General features: G+C 37.4%; 1 protein-coding gene across 12 annotated transcripts in view; it reads left to right on the forward strand.

Annotated features, from left to right (window-relative positions):
• Nucleotides 1-25,119, forward strand: part of DST (dystonin) — a 284,904-nt gene that overhangs the window by 157,550 nt on the left and 102,235 nt on the right. For 6 of the 12 annotated variants that reach the window (XM_088053348.1, XM_005518112.2, XM_005518113.2 and 3 more), the window contains 4 exons: nucleotides 119-217; nucleotides 11,412-11,546; nucleotides 14,353-14,441; nucleotides 15,044-15,176. In XM_088053348.1, the coding sequence (XP_087909474.1) occupies nucleotides 119-217; nucleotides 11,412-11,546; nucleotides 14,353-14,441; nucleotides 15,044-15,176 (456 nt within the window). Of the gene's footprint in view, nucleotides 1-118; nucleotides 218-1,750; nucleotides 3,335-4,784; nucleotides 7,542-8,097; nucleotides 11,203-11,411; nucleotides 11,547-14,352; nucleotides 14,442-15,043; nucleotides 15,177-16,248; nucleotides 21,787-21,993; nucleotides 22,141-22,289; nucleotides 22,506-22,688; nucleotides 22,836-23,851; nucleotides 24,086-25,119 lie in introns of those variants that run through there. The other 6 variants (XM_014263409.2, XM_014263412.2, XM_014263414.2 and 3 more) reach the window with 3 other exon arrangements.

Here is a 25,119-nt window from a genome sequence, read left to right on the forward strand (position 1 = left end):
ATCTAAAATATTTATATAATATTTATATAATATCTAGAGCAGTGTCTATCACTTCTTTCAAGCTTAATGGGAGTGTTTGACCTCTATGACACCTATCCCCCCTTTTGTTTCTTTACAGTTCATGGATCTACGGACTCGGTACACTGCCTTAGTGACCTTGATGACTCAATACATTAAGTTTGCAGGTGATTCTTTGAAAAGACTGGAAGAAGAAGAGGTAGGTTATTCTCTGGCAGTCAACCAAGCAAAAAGAACATCTAGGCAACCAAAGAGAAATATAGCTGTTGAAATAATTCACAAAGTTACCAGCAAATGTGGAAGTGCACGTTGTACAGGAATGTAGCAGTGGTAGCACTATTATCATTCAGATAGGCAAAATCCTGTAGCATTCATACATTTTACCAGTTCTTCCACCTAGAAAGATCATATGATTTTTTGAATTCTGATGGACATGTAGTTTAAATTTAAATACTAATACTTTCAATTTTAATACCGTAGGGCTTGATCTTTTGGGTACAAGCAGACATTAAGATGAAAGCAAACTCACTGTGTATACCCTATGTTTATATATTTTTAGTATTCCATAGTATGCATTCTGATCCACTTAACAACTGGCAAGGAAGCACTTTCAACAGGGAGATGAAATGCCCTCTTAATTAATTTCTGAAGTTATTTTGATCTGTTCAGCTATTTTTTTCTTCTGCCTTTCTACTGTATTGATTCCTTGGAGTCAAACAGCATTTTATTTATGCTTAGAGTTGGATCTTATTAGCAAGAGTAGGTTATTGAAATTAGGCAGACAAATTTCTCAAAATACATGCTTGCTGCAGAGCAAACCTTCCAAATAATTGAGGGGAAAAAAACACCAGCCTTCCAAATTTTTCTCATTCTTTTGAAAGTGTCTCTCAGAAACAGATTATATAGTCATTCTTTAAGGACTACATTGTTTTAGTATAAACAGTATGAATTGGATAAAATTGGAGAACACTACCATATGGGTGTAAATTTTACTGTTATCGTTAAAGAAAAAAATCCAGTTCTTAAATGAGCGTTATATAATACTGGTGCCGATTTTGTTTTTATTGGCTTTTCTTGCTATTGAATACCTCTGAATCAACACTGACAGCATGTATCTTTGTGCATCATTAAGTGGTGGAGCAAACTGATGGAAATAGATAATATTTGTTGATAAGTAGCCATTATAACTGAGGATTTAGTATGACTAATAATGATAATGGCATCAAGGATAAAAAGTCAGAAGGAACAAGGATGAGGAAATCCGTGAATGTTGATAGACTTCACGTTCTTCAAGAACAAGTGGAATCTTTCAAAATGCTTAGAGTTTCAATCTGCTCTGACCCTCTGGGATTACTTTTTTTTTTGAAATCAAGTACTCTCCATCTTCCTTCCTCCTCTACCCTCTGTCAGCCTTCTAAATCTTTGGTATCTTTTTTGAAGATAATCTAAGCATGTTACCAGTCTCAAAATAATATAATGGGGTTTTTTCTCTTTAATTAGGGTAGCAAATAAGAAAAAAAAATCTTTTTCAAAAGAGGAATGAGTTGGTTTTTTTTCTTCCGGGAAGAAAAATTCTTCACAGACCTCTGAAGTCTGTGATTGTTCTGAGATTATCTTTTATGCCAGTCTTTCTTCCTAACTCTCAGTAATGACATTAAGAAAACAGAGAATAAGGAAAAAATTAGATGATTTCCATCATATCTCAGTTTAATCCATGTGCTGTCATGCTCAGAGTTTATCAGAAGAGAATCAACTCCAGCAACCTGTGAAGTCAGCTGAAATCTTTCAACATTTGGGATGTAATGAAGATCTTGAATTGAGAGAAGGAAAGAAACCTAATGAAAGCATGATGGATGTGGAATATTTGCAAAACAAGAACTCTTCCAGTAAGCCTGAATACACAGAAAATAAACTGGAAATAAGCAGAAGAAAATTAAATGTAGACAGATATGATAAAATCAAAATTGATAGAACATTTAAGCAACTTCTAAATTTCAGTGGTCAAGAAAGTAGCATTAGTGGCAACAGAGACACTGAACTGCATACAGAGCAGGAGAGTTTAATGGGTTTTGGTAATCAAAGTAAAGAAGAAAAAAGAAAAGATTGTTTTGTTTCACCTGAAATCTGTCTTAGTGTGAATGATCCTGGTGAAATGTTAAATGAGCAAGTTGCTAATGGAGAGAGACAGAAAGCAGAGTGGAAATCAAAGAGGTTGCCTGAAGTGGAAATGATACACAAAACCACAGGAAAAAACAGTTCAAGAAAGGCAGGGAATGATGTTTCAACAAAGGAAGAATGTGAGATGCAATCAGAAACTGATTTTCACCTAACAGCAAAGCAAGTTGAAGTAACTGCAAAAACTCCAAAGCAGTCCCTAGGTATCAGCAAACAGCAGCATTTTTCACAGAGAACTAATTTTCCATGTAAACATAAAGAACATTGCTTTGCAGAAAGCAAAAGCCATAATGCTTTAACATCTGAAGATGGAAAGTTTCAAGTGTGTGGTGAAAAAGGTGATACTCTTTCAGGTGCAACACATGCAGCATCTTTAGAGAAAGTTGCATTCTCTTTCAGAGAGTTGACAGTGCACAATGGAAGTGAAAAAACAAAGTTAAATTTGCTATCTATGAGCAATCCAGGTACTTATTGTCATGTTGAAAGGAATACTGACAAACTGCAGAAAGCATCTCTGGATAAAGATTACTTCCTAGTAGAAAATGAAATCCTAGAAAAGTCAAATTTAAATAAAGCCAAGAATACAGAGGAAGAAATTCTGTCTCTTTCTTCAGGAAATATTTCAGAGAATCACTGTGCAGCAAAAGCCTCTGAATCCTATCCATTAGATTTTCAAGTATCACCAGTGCAGAATGATCAACATTTAGGTACAGAATTGTTAGGAAATGCTGGTGATGTAAATACAAATTTAGGTCGCTCAGGAATTTTTTCTGGAGGAGATGATTATTTTTCATTATCAGGACATGAACAAGGAAAAAAGCTTTCTTGTCACTATGAGAGAGTAAGTGTGAAGAACATACCACAGGGTAACACTTATGGTTTGGACAACATAAATAGAAGTGGGAAGAAGCAGAATGGAGAAGACAGGCTAGAACAGGGTCAGAAATGTAAAGATTTATTGCTGGTTTCAGAAGTAGACAGTAGAGATCAGGATAATAGCACAAAGTTCCCTGGAAAAACCACTGCACTTCAAAAAACATTTGGTGAAAAAGTAGGCATAAAAGCCTCATTTGAAAAAAAAGAAAAGCAAAGAAAGAGAGACAAAGTTAATGAAGAGAAATGGAGTACAACTATTATTAAGGTACCAGAGTTTTTATGCAATGCAAATTAAAGAGTTAATCTAAGAGTGATTCTAAATCAATGCAAATCAACATTTGAATCACAAAATATGTCAAGGTCAAGTGATTAAAGATTGATTGAACATAATTTAAACAATGAATATGCTAATCATGCATATCAATTACTGTACATTTTGAGATGTTTAAGAGTTTTAAGTTCTTAGAAATTAATTTTTATGTTTATTTTGTGTTAATATTTGCCATCCTTTTCTCCACCCAACTGATGCTCAGCATGTAGACTAGAAAAATGAAATCTAAGAAGATACAGTTTGTTACTGTATCTATATTTTTAGGTCTTCTTTTTCAAGCATAATACATTAGACTTTGTGTTTATGTGAGTATAAAAGATCTGATAACAAATCAACTTAAATACTTTGTTTCTGTTGGGGGCTGTTCAAAATTATAATACAGGGGAATACAGAGAGGAACTGAAGAAGCTGCCTTTGCATTAGCCTTTTAAGAAATGTCTCAGATATTGTATGAAAAATCAAGTAAAATTTTAAGTAACCCAATGGTTTGTTTGTTTGAAAATGTTGCCATCATTACCCTTCATGCCCTGTTTGTATGATCATAGGAATATAGGTGTGTGTTTTTTTTAATGTTAGCTCACATTTGGTAACTTAGCCCCACAGTAGCTCTAATGAAGACAAGGTATGTATACTTTCAACCATATTGTTACTGGTGATTACACTTCTTGCTTTTAAAGACTTTCTCTGGATCAGCCAATATATGGACACTACCAGCCAACTGGTTTTCATTAGGATTTTCCTAATTACCATGTTTACACTTGTGTGTCTACACTGCAGAACAGCTGTGCTCTTGCTCGTCCCCCAGCTGAGTCAGTGGGGGCACAGGGACTGGGGAGCGCACTGTGGAGCACAGATGTGCGGGGGTTTGGACACTGCTCTTTCTGCAGCTGCTGCATCTTGGCTCTAAGATACCTTTTCTTTTCTTGGAGGGGATTTCCAAACTTTCCTTGTGTCATTTGTGCTTGCAAGCTTAAATCCTTCTTCCAGTTCCTGCTGAACTGATTGAGAAATGGTAGGCCACTTTCTCCTTGGGAATTCTTGCACACTGTGTTTGGGTCATTGTTTGCTCTACCTATTTGTTTGGAGAGATAGCCAAAGTGAGCTGTTTGGTGTTGCTTTCTGCTAAGAGGCATCTGACTGAAGTGAGAGGCTTCAGGACTTCTTCGCTTTGTGGATGTCTTTGTCAAGGGTTTCATACTTGGCTAATGGTAACTTCCTGAAGCCTTCAAGAGAAGGTGATGGTGGTGGGAACTGCTCATCCTGCTTTCTGGACATACCATATATACATGAGTAAGTATTTTCCCTTCTGCTTTTCTAAGAGCCTAATATGTTCCATATGCTGTATTACAAAAAGTGCATTTCAACTTATCTTATTCTTTTACAGATTTTAAGGAATAAGGAAGCATCCACACGTCAGGCATATTCAGATCTAATGGCACAGCAAAATAGCACAGCTGATGAGAATAAAAAACTCATGGGAAAGGTAAAAACACTTGAGGAGATGTTGGAGAATATGAAGAAGCAAAAAATCCAAGTGGAGCAGGAGCTCCCCAAAGTGAGAGAAGCTGCAGAAAAAGAGCGGAAGAAGCAGCAGAAGGACATGGAGGAGATCTGTCTTCAGAAGACCAAGGCTGAGCAAGAGGCAAAGCGGTGTCGTAAAGATCTAGAAAGCATTGAGAGAGAGAAAGCAGATGCAGAGCAGGAGTTGGAGTGTGTAAGGCAGTTCATTTTTCAGGCAGAGACTCAAAGAAGCATACTGGAAGAAAACCTCCGTGCTTTTCGAAATCAAATAGAAGAAAGCACCTTTACCAGAAGAAACCTCGAAGAGCTTCTAAGAAGAAAAGATACTAATCTTCATGATTTAGAGAAACAAAAAAGAACCTTGATGCAGGAACTGAAGAAAAAAACAGATGGAGAAGAGAAACTTATGAAGCTCATCAAGCAAATGGAACAAGATCTTGACTTTAAAGGGAACCTATCAGAAATAAAGCTGCAAGAGAGAACTGAATCCAGAAGGAAGGTCGTTGAAGGCACATACTCTATAACTAGAGAAACTTCTCTGCCAACTTTCACAGCTGGGCAAGGCAGCCATTGTAGGATTGATTCTGAAATGACAAGTTTCCAGAAGAAGCTGGAAGTCAAAAAAGTAGAAGAGCTTAAACAAAAGATAGATGAGTTGACCCTTGCTAACAAAAAAGCCGATAAAACTATTAAAGACCTGAAATATGAATTGAATGAGATTGAGCTGCAAAAATCATCAACAGAAGAAAAGTCTCATTTATTAAAAGAAAAACTAGATAAAGTCAACGGTGAACTTAAATGCCTAAAAATTAAGTTGGAGGAAAAAGACCAAGTAGAGCAGGGATATTTGCAGCAGTTGAAAGAACTGGACAGGCAGCTGCAGAGAGCCACGGGTAAAGCTGAAGAGGTGATGCAAGAAAATATGGATCTTAAGAAACTTAAGATGAACTATCAGGAGGACCTGAAATCTGTTCAGCAAGAAAAGACACAACTGAAAAGAGAAATAGAGGAATTAACCAGATCACAGACAAAAACGGAAATCACTATCAAGCATTTAAATTCACAAATCAGTTCCCTTCAAAAAGAGAAACTGGCAGCTGAACACAGAACACAGTCATGCAAAGGAGAAGCAAATAATCTTCAAGACCAATATAAGAAAATTAAAGAGCAGTTGCTTCAGAAAACAAAAGTAGAGAAAGAAAACCAGCATGAAATTCAGATGCTGAAGAATGAATTAACCAAAAGCAATCAGGTATCAGAAACATTGAAACAACAGATAGAAGACCTTAATAAATGGAACACTGAAACAAAACTACTGATGAAGCAAATTCAATCTGAATCAGAGAAGATGACATTGGAAAAACAAAATATTGAGAGGAAAAATGATGCCTTGAAAGCCCTAGCAGATGGTTTCAAAGAACAGTTGCGTACGACAAATGAACAATTGCACAAACAGACAATAATTGAGCAAGAATTCATATGTAAAATCAAAAGCCTAGAAGCTGATCTTGCAAAAACTAAGGACTTAGCTAGTGACTATAAACAAAAATGTGATAAGCAAAATGCTTCCACCCTTAGCATTGACCGGGAGATTAAAAATTTAAATGCGCAGATGAATGCTCTAACTGTGGAAAAGAGAATGAATGAGCAGAAGATAGCACTACAACAAGCTCATATACAAGAACTAAGTAGCAAATTTAAAAAATTGCAGGATGAACTCCATCAGAAGACTCTGGATGAACAGATGGCACGCAAGAAGATGATTCTGTTTCAGGAAGAATCCATTAAGTTTAAACACTCTGCAGAGGAATTTAGGAAAAAAGTTGAAAAATTACTGGAATCCCATAGCATCACAGAAAAGGACATATCTGGTATAAAACTAGAATGTGTTGCTCTTCAGCAAGAGAAGCATATGGCTGAGGAAAACATCATGTTGTACAAGAGGCAAATGGAAGATCTTCAAGAAAGGCTTAAAAAATGTCACGAACAACTTCAGCAAGGGAAGCAAGCTGAAATGGACTATCACCAGAAGTGCAGGAAACTCGAGGAAGAATTGGAAGCACAGAAGCGCATGGTTGAGAGCTTGAAACAGAAGATAGATCTGCAGGTCAGGGAGAGTGAACACAGATTTCTTTCATTTCAGAACGAAGTTCAGCAAAATAATAAGCTCCAAGATTCTGGATTTAAATTGAGCTGTGAGAGAAGAGGGAATGATTTCAATTACCCAAGTGAGGCTGCAGCTAAAGAATTTGAACAGCTTCCTCCACGTACAAAACCAAGCTCACCTTTGTTAAGGCAGAAACAGGAAAGATCAGGTTTTAAATCTGATCAAATAGAAGAAAATACATTGTATGTGAGTGCTGGTGATACGATACCAAGAGAGGTGCAGTTCCAGATGTCAAGCGTAAACCAATCATTAGAAGATTCAAGTTCCCAGTCTTTTACGGAGTTTGTTTCTCAGATGAGTACACAATTCCAGATAACTTTTGATAAAGCAAGCCAAATCTCTGGAACATCTGAAAGGGACACACTGAGGAACCTACACAGTTCCAGACAAGCCGTTAGACACGGAGAAGACACAAAACATGAATTAGGAGTGGTAAAACTGCATCCCTTGGAGGTACACACTACATTTTGTGAGGGTTTGCCTTCCTAATGGTGCTTGTTACTAGTCCATCTGGTTGGTTGGTTTTGGTAATGCTTTATTACTATTCTGTTTAATATTTCTTATGTTCCTACCTTGGTGAAGGGAACCCCTTCTGTCTTACATAACACAAAAGGCTTTATATTAGACTGTACTGCCAGGTTTGTTAATGCCTAAGAAAGGTTATTTTGGAAATTTGTATTGAAAATAGGAATTCACATACACTGTTTTATCTTTATTGGTCAAAGTAAGCTTTGATTAACAGCAGTAAGCTCATATAATAACGAACAACAGTTACTGATGTTTAGTCTAGTCGTATTCCTGTTATTGAATAAATATTTGAAATGGCAATTGCACTTCAAAACTCAAGCTCTTTATATATCTCTGCTCACCAGTCCTAGTAGCAGTTCTCCTTTCTGACTTGCATTCAAGTTCTTCCTTTGGTTTCTCTGGTGGTGGATTTAGGAGTGAATTATGTGCAGCATAGTCTGCAGTTGTATTTCTCACTGTGTCAAAAACTTCCTATTTACAGATAGCGAAGAACAAGCACTATGACATGCATGTTGAAGTCACAACATTAAACCAAGAAACTAACAAGACTTTTGGTTATGAAGAGAGAATGTTTCAGGGATACAAAACTTCCGAAGGGTTTAGGAAAGAAGACTTTGCAAAGATGAGCTCTTTCTTAGGAGAAGAGATTTTGAGAACTGTTGATGACGCTACTCAGCTGGAATATTTTACAGAGGAATATGACACTATTAAATTTCAAGGTCTCCGACATGATGTAACTGCCAGGCAGTTGACTGAAGTTAAACTTTTAGACAGGGTCACTGTTGAACAGCTCATTTCAGGGCAAAAAGCTGTTGATGAGGTTCAGAAAAGTCTTGAAAAATTTTTAACTAAACCTACAGCTATAGCTGGGCTGTACCTTGAATCCAGCAAAGAAATACTCTCTTTTGCTTTAGCAGCAAAGAGAAAAATCATAGCAAAAGCACTGGCCTTAGCATTTTTAGAGGCCCAAGCAGCTACTGGTTTCATTATTGATCCCACAACAGGTCAGAAATTCTCTGTTGATGATTCAGTTGTTAGAGGTCTTGCAGATAGTGAATTCAAGAGTAGACTGCTTGAGGCAGAGAAAGCCGTTTTGGGTTATTGCTGTTCTGGGAAAGTGCTGTCTGTATTTCAGGCTGTGGAAGCTCAACTTTTAGAAAGACAAAAAGGTAAAAATATCCTTGAGGCTCAAATTGCATGTGGAGGGGTTATTGATCCTGTAAGAAGTGTTCGTGTACCTCCAGAAGCCGCCGTGCAGCTTGGCTTGCTTAATAACACAATTTTAAAATTTTTGCATGAACCTTCAAGTAATGCAAAATGTTTTCACAATCCAAATAGCAGGAAAGCTATGTACTACTGTGATTTGCTGAAAATGTGTTTGTTCAGTGTAAGCAGTAAATGCTTTCTGCTTCCAGTTGGTGAAAGGAAAATAAGCAGCCCATCAGCAGAGAAAAGTCATAAATCTTCTGTAATAAATGTTGACACAGGAACTGAAATGACTTCATATGAGGCTTATAAAAAAAATTACATAGATAAAGCTACATATCTTGAGCTTTCAAAACAGGAGTTTGATTGGAAGGAGTCTACGTGTTTTGACTCTGATGGAAATTCTTTCCTTTTGCTTACAGATCTTAAAACAGGTGTACAGTTTAATATTGAGGAGACCTTAAATCAGGGTAGAATTGACAGAGCATTAGTCAACAAATATAAGGAGGGCCTCATCACAGTTAATGAGTTCGGTGATATTTTAGTTAGCAGTTCACAGCCACATAAAGATTTAAACAGTCCTATTGCAGGGTTCTGGCTTTCTGAGACCAATGAAAGAATTCCAGTCTTGAAAGCCTCACGCAAAAATTTGGTAGACAGAGTTACTGCCCTCCGATGTCTTGAAGCTCAGGTTAGTACAGGTGGTGTAATTGACCCATTTACAGGGAAAAAGTACAGTGTTTCAGAAGCTTTGCAAAGGGAGTTAATTGATGATGGTTGTGCCAAGCAAATCCAGCAGTGTGAGCTGATCTTTACTGGGATCATTCATCCTGTAAGGAACACTGTTATGTCAGCTGTTGAAGCTGTGCATTTAAGTGCCATAGACAAGGAAATGGGCATGCGCTGCCTGGAGTATCAGTACTTGACTGGTGGCTTGATAGATCCAAAATCTCATTCCAGATTAACAATGGAAGATGCAATTAGGAATGGTATTATTGATGCTATCACAGCTACAAAGATGAAGGACGAAAAATTGCACATTAAAGTTTTAACATGCCCTAAAACTAAGAAGAAGATAACCTACAAAGAAGCTTTAGATAGAGCTGTTTTTGATTGCCACACTGGGCTGCGGTTGTTAGAAGCAGCTCAGCCCATGAAAACGGGAATTTCCAGTCTTTACTATAATTCATAGTGGACAAAAGATATTAGTACTCATTTTGGGCTCTGCATTAAAACCTGTTAAAGTTAAGGAAAATATCTGTGATAGCCTTTAAAATCACAAGTGATGTTTTCTACCATTAATTAGTTGCTGTGAAACTAATTGTTATGAACAACTAATTAGCATAAACCACTGAAAGTGGAATTAGATATTACTTATTGCAAAACTGAAATTTATAGATAGGCAGGTTCGTAATTTCAAAATGCAATGTTTGTGTTCAGTCTTTACCTGAAGGCCTTGTCTGTCATTACCTTACATGTAGGTAGTGTTAATGAGAAATTATACTGAGGTTTGTTAATATTATTTCAAAGTGGATAGATTTAGGTGAGACAAGAATCATATTCTTACATTAAAGATTTAAAGGGATTGCCCATTTTGTGAGTGAACACAGTGTAGTGTTTCATGTGACCTGTTACTTAAATTAAAATTACAAATGAGTCTGCAGATACCATTTGTTTTACAAGAGTGACAATAAAATATATTGGATTAAATATTAAATATAAAGGATTAAATCTGCGGTGCCATAAGCACACATGCATCAGTACTTTTTCTCATACTGGTATTTCATTAATTTTAATGGGCTGCTTACACCAAAAAGTTGTGTTTCTTGAGTCCTGAGTTTTTATCTTATTTCATGGGGTTTTTTTCCCTTAAATTGTTTTCTTCTCTAAAAGGCAAATGAATTACAATTACATATCAAATTTTGAGAAAAATACATTGAAATAAAATGTTTTCATTTTTACTTATGGTACATGGCAGGGCTTAAGTAGGTTTTCTCAGTATTGATAAATGTCTACCAATCAGATTGTACTTGTAAGAAAAGGAGTATGTTTTCCTGTGCAGAAAAAGATTGTCTCAGTATTTTATTTTTTCTTGTTTCTGTAGACATAAAAGCAATGTATTCTTCCTAATTTTACTTTGGTAATCCATGTGCATAAGGTGCAAAGTACTGTTCTGCTATGCTGGTTGTACATGTCCTTACTTGAGGGTAATGCAAAGGCAGCAATTCAAGGATACTTTATATGCAAATGCTTTTTAGATTTTATCTGCTGAGTAATGGCTGGGAAGCTATGCTTTTTCTTGCTATCAATCATTTTATGATGATTGTATGTGTGTATGAATAAGCACCTTTATCATAATTAAAAATCACTCGAGATATTATTTTGTTCTTGTTTATAATTATGTGGCATTTTTGTTCCTACATCAAAGTGTAATAGTAATGCATGTGGTGGGAAATAAAAAAGAAATAATTTTATATTTATGTGGTGATAATAATAATTGTGATAGAATTTTGTTTCTACAGACATTAATGTTGCACATTTCAACAATTTACATTTACATGTTTCTTTACAATTCATGGCACTCATCAGAAATCAATGGAAGAGGAAAAGAAGGAACATGTTGAGAAAGCTGGGGATTTACTGAAATGGGTGTCAAACCTCAGCAAGACACTCAGCAAAGAAGAAGGAGAAAAGGCTGAAAAGACAGATTTACCTAAGCAGCAGGTACACACATGTCTTTTGATAAAGCACCACTTTCTCTTTTTAGGTTTTTGCATGGATTAAAATGCCAAAATAATCCATAAATACTTTTTTTTCCCACTACAAATCACCATCCACATTTTCCTCAGAACATAATTTCACATTTGGTTGTGAGTAGAGGGCTGGGTAAATAAACATCAATGTTTAGGGACACAAGCATGTTACTTAAGAAGAAGCTCCCACTGCTTTTTACAGACCTAGCATGTCACATATTCTGACACTGCAAAATAGCAGTGAAACTGAACCCTGCACACCACATCTCAGCCTTTGTAGAGGGAGAGTGCATCCTGTCAGGATGGCATTTTGGGCACCAGGAAGGAGAAAGTTGGTAGCAGGGGCTTGGGGGCCAAGTTTCAATTTATTTGCTTTTGAAAAGTTAAGCTGAGGAGGCCTCTTGAGGGATAGTCAAAACTGCTGTCCTAGGAAGTACAACAGGTGTTGACTGAGGCCACAGGTTGTTGGAGTGTCACTGTGTATAGTTGTAACTCAGACCATAAATTTCCATCTGTGAAGTTTCCTGTCATTTCTAGGACCTCCTCTGCAGGGCTTGCCCCATGGAATAGCTTAGTTACAAAAGGTTTTCAGTAGGTGAGGGCTTACCTGCACCCTGAGCAGCAGAGGGACAGAGCAGTGTTTTGTCCACAGCCCTCAGTACAGGGCTGGATGTGTCATCTAGCAAACATGATTTTGGCCCTCTTGCCATGCTGTTCCTATGTTTTTATTTTGGTGATGTTTCTGGTGCCAGAGCCACTGGACCACTGTGAGCCTAAATCCAGCTTGCTGTTGGGAAGGTTGGCAGTCCAGATGACCGCTGTTCCAGCATGTAGTTTGTTCAGAGAGGACCAGTGCTAGCTCTGAGTTTGTCCCTGTAGAGGAGGAAGTAAGCTTCTACTGATTTGAACGTACTGATTGGTAAATTGCTCATAGCTAAAATCAGGATTTGCAAAAGTATTCAATTCTGGTCCTCTTCTGCCCTTGTTAACGACTACACTGCAAACCTTTATCAGACCTGGGCCAGCCTCAGCTCTTTAGGACATTTCAGCTTACCACAACAACTGTGGGTGGCATCTCCTCTGTCCAGCCCAAGCCTCCAATGAGTAACCTGTGAGTTGGCTGTCTTGGCTTCCCTGGGAGATGGATGGCAAGGCAGCTGCTCCTTTCAGAGGTGCCTGGGTTTGTGTCTCCACTGACTAGCAATGATGCCTTGACAAGTTGTGTAGAAACACGTAGAAACTGGTGATTTCATAGCTAAAATCTACTGAAATACATTTCACAGAGAGGATTGGGCTTGCTGTGGGGTGTAGCCTGATGCCTTAAGAGGCTACCTAGAAGGGAGGCTAGGCAGTGTTAAGGGAATAAAGTAGGTATTTATTACAAAGGCATTCAAGGGATATACCTTGGGCAGTACAAGAGCTCAATTGTGGCTACACCCAAGATGGATGACAGGTCATGAGTCACTTTTGTAAGTTTTGCTTCATTTACATGTTGGGGTTAATTGTCCAATTACAGCTTCAGGGTATGAAATCCCATCCTCCCAGTTTTCTCTCCTCAATTTGCTGTTTATACTTTTTGGGCCTGAAGCTACAGCAGTGTCCTTGGTTCTTGGGCAGGAAAAAGATTGTTTTGTCTAACTAAACTGTGAAGAGAACTTGCTAACACTTTATATGAAGTTCAGAGCTATATGCTAGTGCAGTACAGAACCTGGAAAATATGAAAGCTAAAACTTAAGGCATCAGCCAAGTACTGGGAAGAGAAGCTGATGCCAGTAGTGACAGGGTGCGCACAGCAGCCAGCGACACTGGTTCCCTGAGTAAACTGGATCCTGTGACCCCATCTGCTACTTCAGCCTGCTCACCTCATCTTGCATAGTGCATCCAGTGGTTCTCTTGGTTCCTGGGCAAGCAGTACAAGTGATGAGATTGTGGCTTGCCTGGTGGTGACTGCAGAGGGAGACTTTTTGGGCCCTTTGATACGATGCATACAAGGACAGATGGGTTGTGTCCAGACCCAGGTGAATGAAGGGCCCAAGCAGCATGCTCGAGACCTAGCACCTATATTGAAAATATCTCCAGCTTGTAGAAATCCCTTTTGATAATTTGCCTTTATTTATCCAAAATGAGTGCTTTTCTTTGAAGAGACTGCAGGGAGTTTCTCAGCAAAGTTAGAAGATTAAATTCCTACAAGTTCCTCTATCAGAACAAGTCCTTTATTGGGGATGACACAGAACTGATAGTGTGGAGAATATTAATAATTCATTTTTTCCCAGGTGTCTAATATTGCATGTGTCTATGTTATTGAATTTCATGATGGCTTGTGGTCTTCTGATTTTCAAATGGTCTTTTCAAATGTGGTCTTCTTGTTTTTTCAAAAATTTGTTATCTCTCATTTTGGTGAGCAGCTTCTTGAACGTGACTGTCATACACAATCTTTTTAAGGCTGCCATAAACTGTGCCAACTATAATAAGCTATTTAAATGATTTGTTAACTTTACATCAGATAACATTTTGAAATATTTTTTTGTGTTGCCCAATAGTTTTCTAAAAACAGCTTCCTTAATCAAAAGGCATATCATAATGACTTACTCATATGTAAATGATACAATTCCGATAAGTAATATTGCTTTAAGGATAGCCAGTGTTTTTAAAAATGTCAAGCCCTTGTATTATTGAGATTAGTCCCAGATACAAATAAGGTTTTGTTTGTTTGTTTGTTGGGTTTTGTTTATTTATGTACATTGTTAAGTCTTGAACACAGGTTATTTATTTTTCAGATTTCCCTTCATGAAATGTCAACCAAGAAAGAACAAATAGCTGAAGCTCTGCAGACTACACAGTCATTTTTAGCTAAGCACAGTGACAAGTATGCCATTTTTTTATTTTTCAAATAATGAAAATTAATTGAATCAATACATACTGTTTGCTTAAAATAGAAATCATATCCTTATAGTTCTAATTGCATTTCACATACAGTTTGGGGGTTTTTAGTCTTCCCATTGGTGAAGCTTGATGCAATTTTGTTTATTTCAAGAATTTGACTTGGTATGTATACCTCTGGTCATCTTAAAAATATTAGATATTTAAATTTTCATTTTAAATCAAAGTAATTAAGAAATTTGTACTAAATGAGTACTTGAACTACCTATCACCACACTGTTTCATCTGTGTCTGAAAACAGACAGTTTAAGTTATAAAGAGATATCTCATTGTTCCTTGCTGGTTATATTACCTGTCTTGACTGGTAATCAGCAGATGAAGGCCCATGCAAATGTTAAATGCTTCTTTTCCTGAATAACTGCAATCAGATTGTAGATTTCTTGAACATCTTTCTAATTAGGCTGTATTTTTTCCAGACTACTTGTACTCATTTCTGCTCCCCATTTTTAAGTAAAGATAGGCAGATCACTCCCAAACAGTTACACATTACCCAGAGATCTCCTTCTTTGGTCATTTTTTTCATAATAGAATGACAGATGAGGAGAGACATGAAATGGAAAAGCAAGTTAGATCCCTCCAGGAAAGCTACAGCTTGTTATCCAATGAAGCTTTGAAGCAGCTGCAAGAAGCACATCTGGGTGATGAAAAGATGGAAGAAAAGGTAACAAGATTCAAACCTAGATTTCAGTTTTTCTTGAGATTTACTGCATGGTTTTCAAACCACACATGATCAGCAAAAGAAGAAGCTGCAATTAACAGTGTGTGGAAGGAACTTGATATTTAATTGACTGAAGGGGTTGTGTATTTGCTATGAAATACTGTATGTGATCTTACCTGTGCACATGAGCATTCATTCTGTTCATCAGACTTCTTTTGTGAAGAGTCTTAATAATGTGTGCCTTGCATGAAGAGAGATCAGCAAATCATTCATTTCTTAACTCTTCTCTTAAAAGCCATTCTTTGACTGCTAGATAAGTCTGTGTTTCTGCTGCAAAAATGACACCATAAAATAACATGTTAATCTCTCCCATATATCACTCAGAAATGTCCTCAAAGTGATCTACTTTCAGTTTTTCTTAAAATATTTTTGGGTATGAAAATGGGAGGACATAATACAGTTAGCTCTGAGACACTATGAATATATTTGTTAATGAATATTAGTCTTAAATATGGAGTGAGTATTCTCATATACATATAGAGGCAGAGTCTGTGTAATGAGTTCAAATAATGTTGCCAAACTGACTTCATGCTTTCCATGCAAACTAAATGCAATATTTGGTGCTAGAGTATCTGATTCCATATTGTTGAGTGTATATATAGAAATGCTGTATGCTGTAAACATGAATAGCATGGTTGTGTTGAATCACATACTGTTTCCAAATATTCTAACCTTTCACAGACATTTATAGCATGAAAATGTGCTTTTCAGGTATATGTTCTATTTTCCCTCTCTGCAAGCATTTCTTCTATTGTCTTTCACTAACCCTATTTATGTATGCAAAGCATAGGTTTTCAATTCACAGATGCATGTTGGTTTTAAATCTTTTATCACATCGTGTGCTGTTGAATGACTGACATAGATCACTTGCGCATTTGAGCTGCTAACATTCACAACATTCCTCCAGGCCTGGTAAGTACATGTTTTTATGCTTCTCATGCATTCAAAATCAAAAGAAAATTTTAAACATACAGTCCAAAAATGATGATAGCTTTTCTTTTATATTCCCTTTTAGGTGAATAAAGTCATTGCGGGTGTCATTGACCAAACAACTGGAGAAGTCCTTTCAGTCTTTCAGTCTATTTTAAGAGGTTTTCTTGACTATGACACTGGAATTAGATTGCTTGAGAATCAGCTGATTCTTTCTGGAATAATTTCTCCAGATTTAGGAGTGTGTTATAGTTTGGAAGAAGCTAAAGCCCATGCCTTAATTGATGAGCAGATTCTGTTGCAGCTGCAAGAATTAAGTAATGCAAAGAAGCTTATAACAGAATCATCATTAGCAAATATTCCAGTTGTTTCAGCATTAGAACAAGGTCTGATTTCAGAACCTGTAGCTGTTAAAATTCTTGAGAATCAGCTTTCACGTGGGTATTTGATTTTGCCATCTACTGGAGAAAAGCTGTCTTTGCCGAATGCTTTCCAGAGAAATCTCATTTCTCCAACATTATATTCAAAGCTCCTGGAAAGACAAGATACGTGTAAAGATCTCATAGACCCCAACTGTGCTGAGAAAATTTCCCTTGAACAGATGGTTCATAGAAGCATAATACATGAAGCAACAGGGTTAAGACTTCTACCTGTGAAACCACAAGAAAAAGGGAGAATTGTGTTCAAATGTGGAAGGAGGGTAACTGTTTTGAGGGCAGCCCATGAAGGGCTCATTGACAGGGGAACAATGTTCAGGCTGCTGGGTGCTCAGTTAATGTCTGGAGGTATCATTGACCCTGACTCGGGGAAACGAGTGACTGTGGAAGAGGCCATGAGACAAGGGATGATAGATCAGGACACTGCTTGTGGGATCCTCACACATCAGGTTCAGACTGGTGGAATCCTTTGTCAAAATTCAGGACAACGCTTGACTGTTGATGAAGCTGTGCAATGCAACTTAATATCATGTACCAGTGCTCTGCTGGTATTAGAAGCACAGAGAGGCTTTGTGGGACTAATTTGGCCTCACACTGGTGAAATATTCCCTGTATCAACTTCTTTGCACCAAGATATGATTACAAATGAACTGGCATTCAAAATACTGAATGATAGAAGGAAAATAGCTGCACTTTACATTCCAGAAACTTGTGAAATAATCAGTCTTGACAAGGCTGCAGAATCAGGAATAATAGACAGTAATACTGTATCAGTTTTGACCAATGTGACTTTACCAGATAAAATGCCCAATGTAGAAGAATTAAAATCCTCTTGTAAAAATGCTGCAAAATGGTTATCAACTTATGAATTCCTGCCATCTGTATTTCATGACTGTGAGGAGGAGCATGAAGATTCTGGCACAGAAGACCCTGTATGTCATAATCTAGATCAGGCTAAGAAACTATTAATGTCTTACCTGATGGTAAATAGTTATATGGATGCAAACACTGGACAGAGACTTTTGTTATATGATGGACAACTGCAAGAAGTCATCAGTATGTTGCTGGAAGATGATAGTGCTGGGTACAATGCTGGTGTGTCAGAAATGGAGTTTAGTAACAAATGTGTAAGCTCAAAAGGAATCCACCTTAAGTCACCAGACACTGTTCAGGGTGCTCTTTCAGGTGCTGAGAATTCTTGTAATAACAGGAAATGTAATCAATTTGATGATTTTGGGAATTACAGATCTTCACAAGATCTCCATGTGTGCAGGCCAGATGTTTGCAATATTCTGGGTACTGAGCAATCAGAATATACACAGGAGATGCTGTTAACTATCCCTGCAGAACTCAGAAATGTGGTAAGCAGCACTCAAAATTCCATGAACAGAAATGAACTTGGAGGTTTTTTGGAGGTTTCTGAGTGGACAGAACTCTGTAAGCATAACAATCAGCAGACAAATTCAGGAAACATTGAAGGATGTCTTCCAAATGACTCAAATACAAACATTTTATCACAAACAGCAAAAGAAGAGATTTGTGTGGGAGACAGTCTAGATAATGAAAACATGAATGATAAAACATTAAAAAATTCCTTGAGCATGAATGATTTGTCAGATAATGAAACATGGAGGGAGCTGGAAAGGTGCACAGAACATGGGTCTCACATATTTCGAGCTGATGGTAGCAGAATGGTACACGATAACAGCAAAAAAGATAATTTTCAGAGAAATCTTGGTTCATCCATCAGTGAAGACACTGAATATAGAATTCCAGAAGAATTGGTTAGTCCGTGTGGTGTCACACTGAAGTTTGAAGACAATAGGTATGGTGTGCAACTTCTACAGGAATATGCAGGTCCATCCCTAGAGGACTGTCCTTATATCCATGGAAGGCCATCCCTGGAGGACTGTACTGGTTTTCAGAACAAGCTGTGTCTAGAAGACGGCATAGACATGCACCACAGGCTTTCATTGGATGGTAATACTGTCCTACCTGATGTACCACCCGTGGGGGACAGTAACAGCACAGCACAAAGGCTGACAGAAGAAGAAAGTGATCTTATATTCCACAAGTTACTGCCGTGTGACAGTAGTTCTGACTCATCGATAGAGGGGGATGATGGCATCCCACAGCTTGAGAGTAACTGCTTGCAGCAGGAATGTGGTGAGGCAGCCTCTGAAGAGGACAGCTCTCAGTTGGATGACGGTGATGATGATGCCTATGAAACACCTCAGGGTGATGATGATGATGACAGTGATGTCTATGATACTCCACAAATTGATGATGATTCCTCTGACACTTCTGAAGGTGATGAGGGGTTTGATACCTTGCAGTTGGGGGATGATGGTACACCAGAGCCAGAATTGGCTGGAAGATCAGTTCCATTAGGTTTTCTGGAGGAGAGAGGTGGTCGAATAACCCTAAGAGAAGAGACCAGCTCTTTTCAAGAACTTGCAGATAATGCTGGAGAGAATGTTCATGTAAATGTGAAAGGGCAGCCTGAAAGCATAACTATAGCTTCTGCAAATTCCAAAACTATGGAGAAAATCCCTGAGGAAAGGGAAAAAACAGGAAGTTTTGGAGAGAAGGAGCAAGAATTACCAGTTACTGTTGAGAGTGAAGGAAGAAAGGAAGGAGGCATGAGCTATTTAAGGAATATGTATGAAGATGATGTACAAGACAGGAATGAGGATGTTGAAATGAAAGCAGGAGGTGATCTGTGTGAGGAGGAATCTGAAGGTACACAGGAGGGGGAAGATTACGAGGAGGATTATGATAGTTATGATGACTCTGACACTGATTCTGACAGTGAAGATGAAATGGATATTTTTTATTCACATCATCAATCTATAAGTGAAGGTGACCAGCTGCTAATTTCTGTAGAAGATGTAGAAAGGAACAATGAAAACAATCAGAATATTGATGACTGCTGCTGTTCTTTAGGCCACAAGACAGGATATACTTTGCAATTCAAGTCTAACCATGAAAATGAAAAACTATCCTCAGTAATATGTGAATCAATGTCAAATATTTCTGAAGAAAGATATGTTGGTCTTTCATGTACCAGTGAAGAAGACAGACAGCAGGAAACAGAAGATGAATATGGGACTTGTGTCAAAAGTGAACACATGCCACAAGATACTACTGAGCCTATTCAGTCTGAAAATACCTTTGACAGTAAATGGATATCCACTAAGAGTGAAGAAAATACTGAAACACAGTTTAGGGTTCCAGGTTCTCAGCTTCTTGATGGTACTGTGAAATCTGACATCAGTGTGGCAGCCTACCTACAGCACGCTACTGATGATGACCAAAGTACCTGGACAAATTTGATTCTCTCAGAATGCTTTACTGATAGCAGAAATAAAGACAATAATACCATTCAAATGTTAGATTCAAATCATAGACAGAGAGAGACACTACTTGCAGAGGAAAAAGTATTAACTTATATGGAACAGCTAAAGGAAAGTTCATCCCAAATGGACAATAAATTCCTTACAGATACCCTTTATGTGAGTGATAATAGTTCTCTTAGGGACACAATACATCCAGTCACCAGTGTGAAGCATGGTCAAATAGAGAGAGGTTTTGAAATTCTTACAGAAAGTAAAAATAGAGTAAATATTATAGAGGAATGTGATGTCATAGTGCTAGGTAATAGTCCCATTCAGATGGAAAACCTTGGGGAAATATTTGATGCAACAGTACTTAAAGCTGCTAGAGAAACTCCTGTTGCAAGTAAAGAAAATGTTGATCAAGCTTTTCTTGACATTCAGGGTACAAGATCAGATGAATTTAAGAGAGATGTTAGCATTTCTGCTTCTTTAAAACAACATACAACGTGCATAAAAGAAGGCGTCCATTCAGAACTCAATAAAACTGAATTTTGTTTTGAAGACATGGAAAGAGGGGAAAAGGGTATACGGAAGGAAAAGGATTTTCTGCTAAATACGGAAGAAATGCATTCAAGTGAATTTAACACTTACTCTTTCCCCCCACCTGATACAGTGAAAGGAGAGGAGATTAGCGTAACTAAAGAAACAGGGAGACTTAACTGTCAAAATACCGACAATGTTCTTAAAGATGTTCCAGAAAACAAAAGCAGCAATGATAGTGAAATGTTCCCCACAAAACCAGATGCTTTAGGAAGTACTGAGGATACCAAAGAATTAGGGGATGGAGGTGAAGTGCTACCTATTGGGAGACATACCCACGTCACTGGTGCTTCTTCAGTTCTGAGTAGCATAGGGACTAAGTGGAATTACAGTGCCCAGAATGAATGTGAGATGCTGAAAGACACAAAGGGAGAAAATGTCCTGGTCAGTGAGGCTTCCTCCCTTGGAAATGGTTTCAAAAAACAAATGTCCGTGGAGCCATTGCAAAAAGAAATGGGACCCTGCAAAGATTTTCAAGTAAAGGAAGGTATTTCACAGTCAGCAGATGTATCTGATACACTGATGGAAGACTTACGGAATATATTACAAAGGAAATTGAAAATGGGGCATGTTTACTGCAAGCATGAAGGTGAACCTCTAAGTTACTCTGATACCAGAACTTTAATGCAAAATTTACTTAAAATGGTTGGAAGCACCCAACTTGCTAGTGAGGCGTCTAGTGGGTCAAATCTGAAGCAAATAAGCAATGCTGTTAGAACTGCATTAATGGTCACCACGCTGTGTACAGAGCCCAAGGACAGTGATGCTCCTTCACTGCTTTGGCCTGATTGCAGAAGTCCTGATCTTCTTCATGACATTCTGAAGCAGGAATCCTGCAGGCAAAAGACAGCTGATCCAGATGAAAGGAAGTGTGAAACAGACGTGAAAGCTCCTGTTCCCAACCTTGCTACCACTGAACTTCTGGAAATTTTTCAAGTCTCACTTGGAGATGAAAGTACAAGCAAATTAGAGGAGCTGATAAATGGTTTGCTTATGAGCTCACAGGTTGCTGGTACCACCACAGAGTATGAGGGTAAAGGCAAAGGAGATGGGCTTCATTCTCTTTCCTCAACAGAACAATCAGAGCTTGGATCAGAAGTTGATGAAGACAAAACATTGGCAGATAACACAGCCACTACTTGGAAAAGTGATCAGGAGCATGGGAAGACAGAAAGCCTGTCCAAAGGTTTTATTGAGCCTGTTTCGAAAACAAGAGAAGCAGTTGTGGGAGACACCCCCACTAGCATGGTAAGTAACAAGAATATGTGCTCAGTGTCCTGTGTTAATGGAATTGCATGGATCTTTTTGAGTGCTGGAGGGAAAAATTGAACTGGAAAAATGGTTGAAAAATTAGATTATAAGTTTAAAATAAATCATAATAAACCCAAGGAATTGAATCACTTATTTTCAAGTCAGTTTGGAAAAATCTTTTCTTATTTTTAAACTCATTTTCAGTTTGATGGAGTACAGCAGTGTTTAAAGTTGACAGAGAAAATGCAAGAACATTTGGCAGTGCTTCAGGATATGAAAAACCACCTAGATAAGCAGCAGCCTATTAGTAACAGCCTGGAAATACTAAAAGCTGAATTGGAACAGCTAGAGGTAAGTGTTCTTTATGCTTGTACTTCAATGATCGATGCTAGAAATAGCCCTTAGGTTTAAAAAGAGAGATGTAAAATGTATTTAAAGCAATTCAGATATAAATGTTTTTCCTAGTAACTTAATGCATTTTTTATACATTCTCTTTGTAGTCATTTGAATCAGGACTGGCTACCTTTGCAATTATCCTAAAAAAGGACATGAAGCTGGCAGAAGAATTCTTAAAGTCTTGTAACAGGGATATTCCAGAAGAGAAACTTAAAGAGCTAAAGATAAGCTATGACTCTTTGCAGGACACATTTTTGGTGGTCTGTGATAGATCTTCAAAACGAGCAAAACAAATAGTCTGCGCTGTTGACTTGGAAATGGTATGTTTTTATCAGTGTATGTTTTTACCTTGATTTTCTTCAAGGTAATTAGGCTAAAATAAAAGAATTCGGCTTTTCTTTATTTTATCTTAATATAAAGATACATGTATGATTCAATTTAATATGGTAGAAAATATGACTAGACTCCAGGAGCATAAATAAATATACAACTTCCCTTTCTAGTCTAAGCTTGCCGGATTGCATCAGCAACTTCTAAACCAACTGCAGAGATTTTCAGACTGGATCACAGAGAACAATAAAATCATGAATAACTTCACAATGAATACTCATGATATAGAAGAGATGAAGAAAAGTTTACAGCTATTTAAAGTAAGTGCTCTTTACGGCAGGTATTGATGATTCTGGCAAAAGTTGCTCCTTATTATTAATTATTAGCTAGGTTTTTAATGCCTTCCAAGTAACTTCTATTGAATAAAGAGATGACTAGAAGTAATTACTTAAGAAGACAGCAATTTGATAATCCAGTAATAAAATCTTGTTGATTTGCTTTTTCACTTGCAAGAGAAGTTTCTCAGTAATCCTAACTGAGAAAGCTTCTATTCTCTGGTTCTATTTACATTTGTTGCAATAAATCTGAACCTTTTAGAAATCTAACTTACAATACAAATATTTTCAGTGATTAAAATTGGATTTTTATGCATTGGGTTCAGAATCTTTGCTGAAGTTTGTCTTCCAAATCAATTATATGTGAGAACACAAGATGGGAAAAGATAATAAGGTGTCTTTATTACACACTCCATAGAATGAGTAATGGAAAACAAAGCAGATCAAATTTTTAGTGAAAGTTCTTATACTTCTATATGTATCAATTATAAAAATTATTTTTGATGTTTTAATATGTTTAAAAAGAGTTCAAGAGAAATGGTATGGTCACAGGGGCTCCATGGTATGTTGCTATTGGAAGAATTTGCCACATTGCTAGAAATGTTGACATTGTTGCTATAGAGTTAAGAATAGAAATGATTTCAAGTACATATTTTAAAATTTCTGGATCTTCAGACCTAGAACTTAGAAGTGTTATATCTAACCTGCCATAAATCTTTTAGAGTTGAAGGTCAGTCAGTTTTCAAACGTCCATGCAAAGAAATAGAGATGTACAAGATCACATTTTTTATTACTTTGACACAAGCTGAGACAAACCATGCACAAGTTCTAATGTCATACCTGAATGTGTCAGCATGATTCTGAGTTTTGATTCTCCATTGCTAAATTGTCTACTAAAAGCATTTTGGAATAGGGGCTAAGAAGAGATGGCAGGGATACTTGTGGCTTATTTGTACTCAATTTTTCTTCATTGCTAGTAATTCGCTTTGCTTCATTTACAGAACAGTGCTGCAGAGCTCAGCTGTAAAAAAATGCAACTGGAGTCCACTGCATTTGATGTTCAGTTCTTCATTTCTGAACATGCTGAAGATCTTTCTCCTAATCAGAGCAAACAGCTGTTGAGGCTCTTAAATACCACCCAGAAATCTTTTCAGGAAGCACAGGAAGCAATAACTTCTCAAGTGGAAAGTTTAGAGACTCAGTTACAGGCAGTGCAAGAGCTGGGTGATCAGAAGGTTTGCCTTTCTGTGTAAATGTGGGCTGAATGTTTTTGTCTGTGGATGAGGAATTTTAATACCAGCATGGAATATTGAGTGTATTTCTGTGTTTTCCCTTTTTACTACAGATATATTTGTAGTTCTACAAAGATTGTATTGATGAAATTTGGTGAATCATCACTTTTGTCTTTCCTTGGTAGTATACTTACAGAAACAGCATATTAAATTAAGAACAGGTCTGTTCTTTCTAGCAAGGAGAGAAATTAATGTTTCTCACAAGTGTTGTTTCTTCAGCAGCTGAAGTAATTGATCTGATCTATACTGATCACTGAATTTGCTCTCACACCATTGCATAACACTTTGGTCTTGCTGAAGATTTTCTTTCCATTTATTAATTTGCTAGGTCATCTGCTTATGTGATCTTTTCTCTAGATCTTCATAGCCCAAGAACCACATTTAAAATCTGTGTACCATGGATTGTTTTGACTGAGATGGGTTAGAGGGACAACATATGAGTAAATCAACCAAGATACTTGCAGTTCTAGGCCTGGGCACTGGGAAAACTGAGTCAAGTTGGGCCAGTTATGTCTTCAGCTGGCACAGCTGCAGTTGGCAAGTGTAAGCAGCCTTTGTAGGGCCAAAAGAGGCTGATAAGATGCTGCAGCGTAGCAGCACCTCCTCTTCTCCCATAGCAGCACTGTTAGGACTCAGAATCATCACCTCAGCCCCCTGTTTATGTGTAATTAAAAGTGCTTTAGTATTCTGAAGACCTCGTATTATTTTGCCATAGAAACAAAAGAACATTTCTTTCTACTGTATTTTATGAAAAAAACATAAAATTGACTATAGGAAAGGCACAGATAAGTTTTCTAGGACTTTGTAACAATAATGAACTTGCATGTTTTGTTCTTCTCTACTGCTTAAAAAGTCCACAGTTTCTATTCAGGTAACACGTTATGCATACCAACAAGAGCTAACTCACATTGACAACTAACCTCTGTTTTGATGTCCTTTTTTTCAGAATTAATAGTGTTTATCACAGGTTTCAAGTG

This window comes from Pseudopodoces humilis, chromosome 3 (assembly GCF_049639895.1).
Source record: "Pseudopodoces humilis isolate 2021_Gansu_Grassland_sample_001 chromosome 3, ASM4963989v1, whole genome shotgun sequence".
NCBI lineage: Eukaryota > Metazoa > Chordata > Aves > Passeriformes > Paridae > Pseudopodoces > Pseudopodoces humilis.